Below are 7059 nucleotides of genomic sequence, written 5' to 3'. Positions count from 1 at the left end.
TTATTGTATTAATATATGGGAAAATATTATTGTGAAGGTGTAGTGTTAAAGCGAATTGAATTACTTGTTATATTGTTATTGCTACTCGGAATAGTGTCGGGTTAAGTTGAAGAATTGCATAATTTCATACGATATCTAAATTAATTTATTTTTTGAGATGTCAATTTTTTGGTATCGAATTGTCGAATATTTAGTGTACTCTATGTTTGCTTATATATATTACACTACATTTTAATATTATAATATGATACATAGTTATATTTTATGCTATTTGAATGAATAACAGAGTTTGGAGTAGGTCAGTCGATTAAATTACGGAATACATACAAAAAAAGGGTATTGCTTCTGATAATAACAAATAAAGTGGAGTCAGATGCTTAATAGAATTTCTAATATCTAATGTCTGATGCAAATTTTAAAGTAAGTGAATGGTTCAAGGCAAATATTTTATATTTTTGTATTTTGTTTTGTATAATCTCAAGGAAAATAGAGAACAAACAAATAAATTGTAATATTTAACTAATAAATAATCTATGAAAATGATGGACATACAAAATAGAGGATAAAGTCATTTTATTCAGCATAAAAATAAATACAAAATTCACATCACTTTCATTTTTCAAGGGATTGAAATGAAAGAGTTGCAAATAGGCACCCATTTATAAATGTATAAAAGTTATATAAAATGTAATAAGTTGGATTATGTATCTCAAGATCTTGTAATATATTTGATCCATTTACCAAATGACTGATCTTGATATTATATAAATAAGTTTTTCCTAATGAGAACAATTATACATGAACCACTGCATTTTTTATGATACGAGAATATACGACGGTATCATATCAGAACTTATTCTAAAAATCTCAATTAAAGCATTAATTCATATTAAAAGATACTATTTATCGCAAGTGGATGATATACAATTATGAATTTATAAAATCTAATGGTGACTTATTGTGGTTTCTCTTCTAAGACTAAAAATATTCATGGAACATTTGTTTATCTCAAATCAAAACAGATAGAAAAAAGAGATGTCATGTATTCCGTAAACCAAAATATCCAAGCTGGAGAAAAGGGTGGCTAAAAGAAGATCCTTTCTTTACCAATACATGACTATTATATTTATTAATTATGCTGAGTAAAGAAAAGAATTTTTCAACACATGCTGAAATTTTAACTTCTAACGAGTAATAAAGAGAAACACAATAGATATTACTGACCTCTTTTGAATTAATGTTTTTTTGGAGGACACCACTATTTGAATTATTAACTATTTAAAAGACAGAAAAACCAAAAATCCATTTGAATAAGAAGGAAAAACTGGCTTTTTACATATGTACGAATACATTAAAACTATTTTAACTTCAAAAAAGTTATCATAGAGAAATGTGTGAATACAATTTCAGCAAAAATAAGTAGAAGAAAAACGCATTTGTTTGCAAGACTAAGGGGAAAGTTTAAGTGATCTTTTTTAGATGCAAACAAATAAATGATTGTATTTTAAATAAATGAAAAAATTGAGAGATAAAAAACTAAAAAGGAATTTTAGCCGTTGGACCCAGTATAGCAAATTAAGAGACGAAATTAAATTATCAACACATGTCTGTGGAAAAAATATATACACTTTGTTACTGTCTACCAACTTTTGACCGATCAAAAAGTTTGATGAGGGTTAGACTCAAATTAGTATTTGTGAAGACGAAGACGATATACATTGCTTTAAAGTTTGAGATATAATAAGTATTTTAAGTACTTCAACTTTTCTTAAATACTAAAATATATCTACCGAAGAAAGAAGTTAATAAGCATTGATTCAGTTCTAAAAAATAGGTTATATTGAGTAGTAATAAGATATAGTAATACATTTTTCAAAAAAGATGAAAAGATTTTGTCAAGATTTATCTTTGAAATTAAAAAAAAACTTCTAGTAACAAAAATTATTTTCTTAAACTATAAACACTTTTGTGATCCGAATGGAAACTTCTCATAGTAGAAAATTTTGAAATGCATTTTTTCATAACTAATATGACATTGTAAAATAAAAAGGAAAAATAGAAGAATTTAAAATTTTAGATTAAGCTTAGTGGTTAAGTTGGGTCCGTGCTCAGCAGGGATCTAATGCCATTGCCTAATTAAGATCAAGTGGTAAAAGGTAATAAATATTTAATAAAAAGACATAACTCAACTAAACACAAAACAAGATAATCACACATTTTATTTGAATAAAAATTCCAAATATCTAAATAATTGTATTCCTCTATTTTCACTATGTTGGGCCCGGGTACAGCCCGGGCTACTCTCAACTAGTACAGAACATAAGTCGAAGCTATTGAGTCCAAATATACCGATAGCTTATTGACGAGATCCGCCCATATTTTTACCTTTGTATTTTTTAGAATGGAAGCAAAAGAGAAATGATTGAGATTTCATTACTTAGCTAGTGAGATGAACTTCTACACAAATCATATTTCATGATAGAATGTGAATAAAGGGAAAGGATAGCTTAAGGGCAGCATTCTATTTTTTTTCTCATTATTTCAATCTCAATATTTTGAACTTTTGTTACTGGAGTAACAAACATCACATTATTTTTATCTTAATACTATTCTTACAAAGTTGAATTAGCTCTTCAGCAGCTCCATCCATCTCTTCACCCCTTATAGATTTCAAATTCTTGCTAATATCTTTAACTTTGGTCCTCATATTTCCCCCTATTTTCCCACGTATAACACTTTCAAGAACTTGCGCGATTTCTTCTCTATGAATCTTGCTCTCATCATCTCTAACAATCTCAACCGCGACTCCCAATTCTACCATCAACCTAGTATTCATTGGCTGATCAAGATATATAGGCATGGCTATCATAGGAACCCCAAAATCTAAACACTTTATTACAGAACTCCAATCACAATAACTTATAAATCCACCAATACTTGTATGATTTAGAATTCTTGATTTTTGTTCCCATTTGTCCAAAACTTTTCCTCTTTCTCCAATTCTTTCGAGAAAACCTTGTGGTAGTACCTCTTCAAGATTTTGTTCTTCCCCCTTTGAAAATCTTACAACCCATATGAAATTAACATTACTAAACTCCAATCCAAAAGCTATCTCTTCCATATCTTCTTTTGTCAATAAATGCTCACTCCCAAAGTTGACAAAAACAGTGGAATTCTCATCTTTCTTTTCTAGCCAATGAATGAGCTCCACGTCATCGGCGTCATTAGTCATTGGATCTTTGATTGGTAGACCAACTGGAATAACCTTCCAATTGCTTAATTCAGAGAGATAATCTATATATTTGGCCTCTATAATTCTAGAGGTACTCATCAACATAAATTGCATACTTCCTTTAGCAAAAGGATCCACATCATCAGGATCTTTCTCTTTAGCAAATTTTGCACTCATTTCACCCCATTTAACAAGCTCACTTTCCTTAGGATAAATATCTGGGAAAGGGAATTCAACCTCTGGTTTTCTTAGTGAATTAAAGAAGTATGAAAATATAGCCGCACCACAAGTTATGAACTTGATTGATGGAATGTTGTGCTCATTCGCGACAACTTCAGCCCATTGAAGTAAAATATCATAAATTACCAAATCAGGTTTCAAATTTTCCAAGATTTTGGAGAAGTTTGGTTTGGAAAATTTCAAGGCCTTTTGAACAATGTGATCAAGATTTGGTGGAAGATCATTGGTTGTATGGCAATGAGGAGCTAAAAGTTGGGGCAATTTTGGTAAATGAAGCTCAACAATCTTAATTGAAGCCGAATATTTTTCTGGGATTTCTTTACCTATTGATTCAAGACTTATTGGCGTAGAGCATACGCGAATCAAGAATCCCTTGTCTGCGAGTTTCTTGGCTAAGTTTAGAAAAGGAGAGATATGTCCATATGCCAACCAGGGGAACATCAGTACCTTCAAATTAGTATTACGACGTTCTGTTACATTTGTACTCGTTAGAACTTTCTTCTTCTTCTTAAAGAAAATACTCATGTTTTTATCTTTAGAGTGAAAGAAGGATGAGAAAGCAGAGGTGGAATTGACTGGATTTATCAGAAACAAGAGAGAGTAGGACAAAAATAAAAAATGTGAAGTTTCCTGTGATTTCAATGTTTATATGTTGTTGATTTGGACTACTATTACAAAAGAAAAAAAAATGTTGTCGTCGATTTCAAGGCGAAGCTCATGAAAATGACTGGTTGTGTGATTATATTGTTCTTAGGATTTTCCATTAATGTAGATTTTTAGCTAAGTTTTACGGAGAGTGACTAGTTGCGCAAATGAGAGGCGGAGCTAGAGATCGAAGTACGGGTTACTTTTGGTCCAAACTCCGTATTTGTCTTATGATTAAATTATTAATTTAAAACTCAGCAACTTAAAAAGATTAAAATCTTGAACCCATAAACTTTAAATCCCGGCTCCACCTCTATGCACGACTGTTTGTTTAGCTATGTTTGAGAGCTGGATCCACTATATCTTGTTAAAAATATTACGACACTAATTCGGTTTTTCCAATATATTACAATAATATTCAAGACATATTACACAGATTTCCCCCCTACTGAAGAACTGGAGGAACTTGATAGTTAATTATACAATAAACAAATAATACTCCACTCCAATATTTGATAATGACTAGATTTTAATGACGGTTTAAAAGGCAGATTTTAGTCTTAACAAACTTTCTGGTCGAGTCTAAAGATGCATGCGATTGATTAAGGAATTGAGAATTCATATAGAAAATAATAATAATAATAATAATATATTCAGTGTTTTCCCAAAATATGGGGTTCGAGGAGAGTAATATGTATGCAGACCTTAGTCATACCTTGTGAAGGTAGAAAGACTGTTTTCGATAGACTCTCGGCTCAAAAAAAATATTTTTCACTAGGTTTAAATAAGAAAAAGTATTCATATCGAAAGCTAAACAAAATTATACTTTAAGAATGTGAATAATAGGATAAATTTATAGGTCGCATCCTATTTTTCTCACTATTTCAACCTCAAATATTTTGAAGATAACCAGACCTAACAGACAATTTTGTAAACTGAATTACAACATCACATTATTTGCACTAATTAACTACTAGTATATATTCTCACAAAGTTGAATTAGGATAAATTTAAGTTGGATCCTATATTTCTCGTTGTTTCAACCTCACTTACAAACAACTTTGTAAACTGAATTACATTATTTGCACTTATTACTATTCTTACAAAATTGAATTAGCTCTTCAGCAACTGCATCCATCTCTTCACCCCTTGTAGATTTCAATTTCTTGCTAACATGTTTAACTTTTGTCCTCAAATTTTCCCCTATTTTCCCAGCTATGACATTTTCAAGAACTTGCGCAATTTCTTCTCTATGAATCTTGCCATCATCATCTCTAACAATCTCAACCGCGACTCCTAGTTCTACCGTCAACCTAGCGTTCAGTGGTTGATCAAGATGCATAGGCATAGCTATAATAGGAACCCCAAAATCTACACTTTCCATTACAGAATTCCAACCACAATGACTTATAAATCCTCCGGTATTCGGATGATTGAGAATTCTTGGTTGTGGGGCCCATTTGTTCAAAACTTTTCCCCTCTTTCCAATTCTTTCAAGAAAACCTTGTGGTAGAGCATTTTCAAGATTTTGTTCTTCCCCTTTTGGAAATCTTACAACCCATATGAAATTAACATTACTAATCTCCAATCCAAAAGCTATCTCTTCCCTATCTTCTTTTGTCAAAAAATACTCACTTCCAAAAGAGACAAATACAGTTGAATTCTCATCTTTTTTTCCTAGCCAATCAAAAAGCTCCACGTCATCCGTGTCATTACCCATTGAATCTTGGACTGGTGGACCAACTGGAATAACATTCCAATTACTCAATTCAATAAAATAATCTATGTATTTTGCCTCTATAATTCTAGAGGTACTCATTAACATAATTTGCATATTTCCTTCAGTAAAAGGATCCACATCATCAGATTCTTTTTCTTTAGCTGATTTTGCCATCATTTCACCCAATTTTACTAACTCAATTTTCCTAAGATAAACAGCTGGGAAAGGGAATTCAACCTCAGGTTTTTTTACTAAGTTAAAAAAATATGAAAACACAGCTGCACCAGAAGTTAACAGCTTGACTGCTGGAATATTCTGTTCATTCGCTACGTCTTCCGCCCATTGCTGTAAAATATCATAAACTACCAAATCAGGTTTCAGATTTTCCAAGATTTTGGAGAAGTTTGGTTTGGACATTTTCAAGGCCTTTTGAAGGGTGTGATTGAGATGGGGTGGGAGACCATTAGTTGTATGGTAATGAGGAGGAAGTTCAGGCGATTCGGGTAAATGATATTCAATAAGCTGTATTGAAACAAAGTATTTTTCGGGTATTTTCTTAACTACAGATTTAAGATTGATAGGTGTAGAACAGAGGTAAATCAAGAATCCCTTGTCCGCGAGTTTCTTGGCTACGTTGAGAAATGGAGATATATGTCCATATGCTAACCATGGAAACATCAGTACCTTCAAATTACTGTTACCGCATTCTGTTACTTGTGTATCCATGTAAATTTGTGTGATGACTGGCTATTTGTGTAAAAATTTCCTTTTCTATAGAGTGAAAAAAGGATGAGAAATCAGAGATGGGCTATTTGTGGAGTAGTGGAATTGGCTGGTTTTATTAGGAAAAAAAGAGAGGTGAGGACAAAAGTAATAGCATGGGAAGTTTTCTGTGTTACGTTGTATATTGACAATTTGGAGTAAGCTTCTAGAAATATAAAACAAAATTCTCAACATTGATGTCAATGCTTAGTTAAAACATGAAAGTGATTGGTTGTATGACTGTTTCTTGGAAACTCGAATGTAAGATTTTTGGCCCAAGTTTTATGCAAAGTGACTAATTGTGTGACGGTTGGTTTGAAATTTCAAAGGTGGAATTTTAGCCAAGTTTTAGGAAGGTGACTATTTGTGTGATTTTAATTTCTAGGTAATTCTATTGATAGAAATTTGATAAAGAAAGGAAAAAGGATGTAGAATAAAAAAAAAAAGAAGAGGATATGTT

The 7059-nt window shown here is 31.5% G+C and overlaps 2 protein-coding genes across 2 annotated transcripts; both read right to left on the bottom strand.

The window, feature by feature from the left end:
* Positions 1-2264: 2264 nt before the first annotated feature.
* LOC107778880 (beta-D-glucosyl crocetin beta-1,6-glucosyltransferase-like) lies at positions 2265-4146 on the bottom strand. The gene has a single exon (XM_016599206.2). The coding sequence runs from the start codon at positions 3995-3997 to the stop codon at positions 2585-2587; it is 1413 nt and encodes a 470-aa protein (XP_016454692.1). The 5' UTR covers positions 3998-4146; the 3' UTR covers positions 2265-2584.
* Positions 4147-5073: 927 nt separating this feature from the next.
* Positions 5074-6736, bottom strand: LOC107778878 (beta-D-glucosyl crocetin beta-1,6-glucosyltransferase-like). Its single transcript, XM_016599203.2, has one exon. It carries the CDS (start codon positions 6561-6563, stop codon positions 5196-5198), a length of 1368 nt encoding a protein of 455 aa, XP_016454689.1. The 5' UTR covers positions 6564-6736; the 3' UTR covers positions 5074-5195.
* Between the last annotated feature and the right edge of the window lie 323 nt (positions 6737-7059).

The sequence above is a fragment of the Nicotiana tabacum genome, chromosome 11, assembly GCF_000715075.1.
Source record: "Nicotiana tabacum cultivar K326 chromosome 11, ASM71507v2, whole genome shotgun sequence".
Lineage (NCBI taxonomy): Eukaryota > Viridiplantae > Streptophyta > Magnoliopsida > Solanales > Solanaceae > Nicotiana > Nicotiana tabacum.
This window is presented reverse-complemented; position numbering and strand designations above follow the sequence as displayed.

What these genes read in the sequence shown, in the direction of transcription:
- LOC107778878 (XM_016599203.2), bottom strand. Translation starts at nt 6,563, where the DNA reads ATGGATACACAAGTAACAGAATGCGGTAACAGTAATTTGAAGGTACTG.
- LOC107778880 (XM_016599206.2), bottom strand. Translation starts at nt 3,997, where the DNA reads ATGAGTATTTTCTTTAAGAAGAAGAAGAAAGTTCTAACGAGTACAAAT.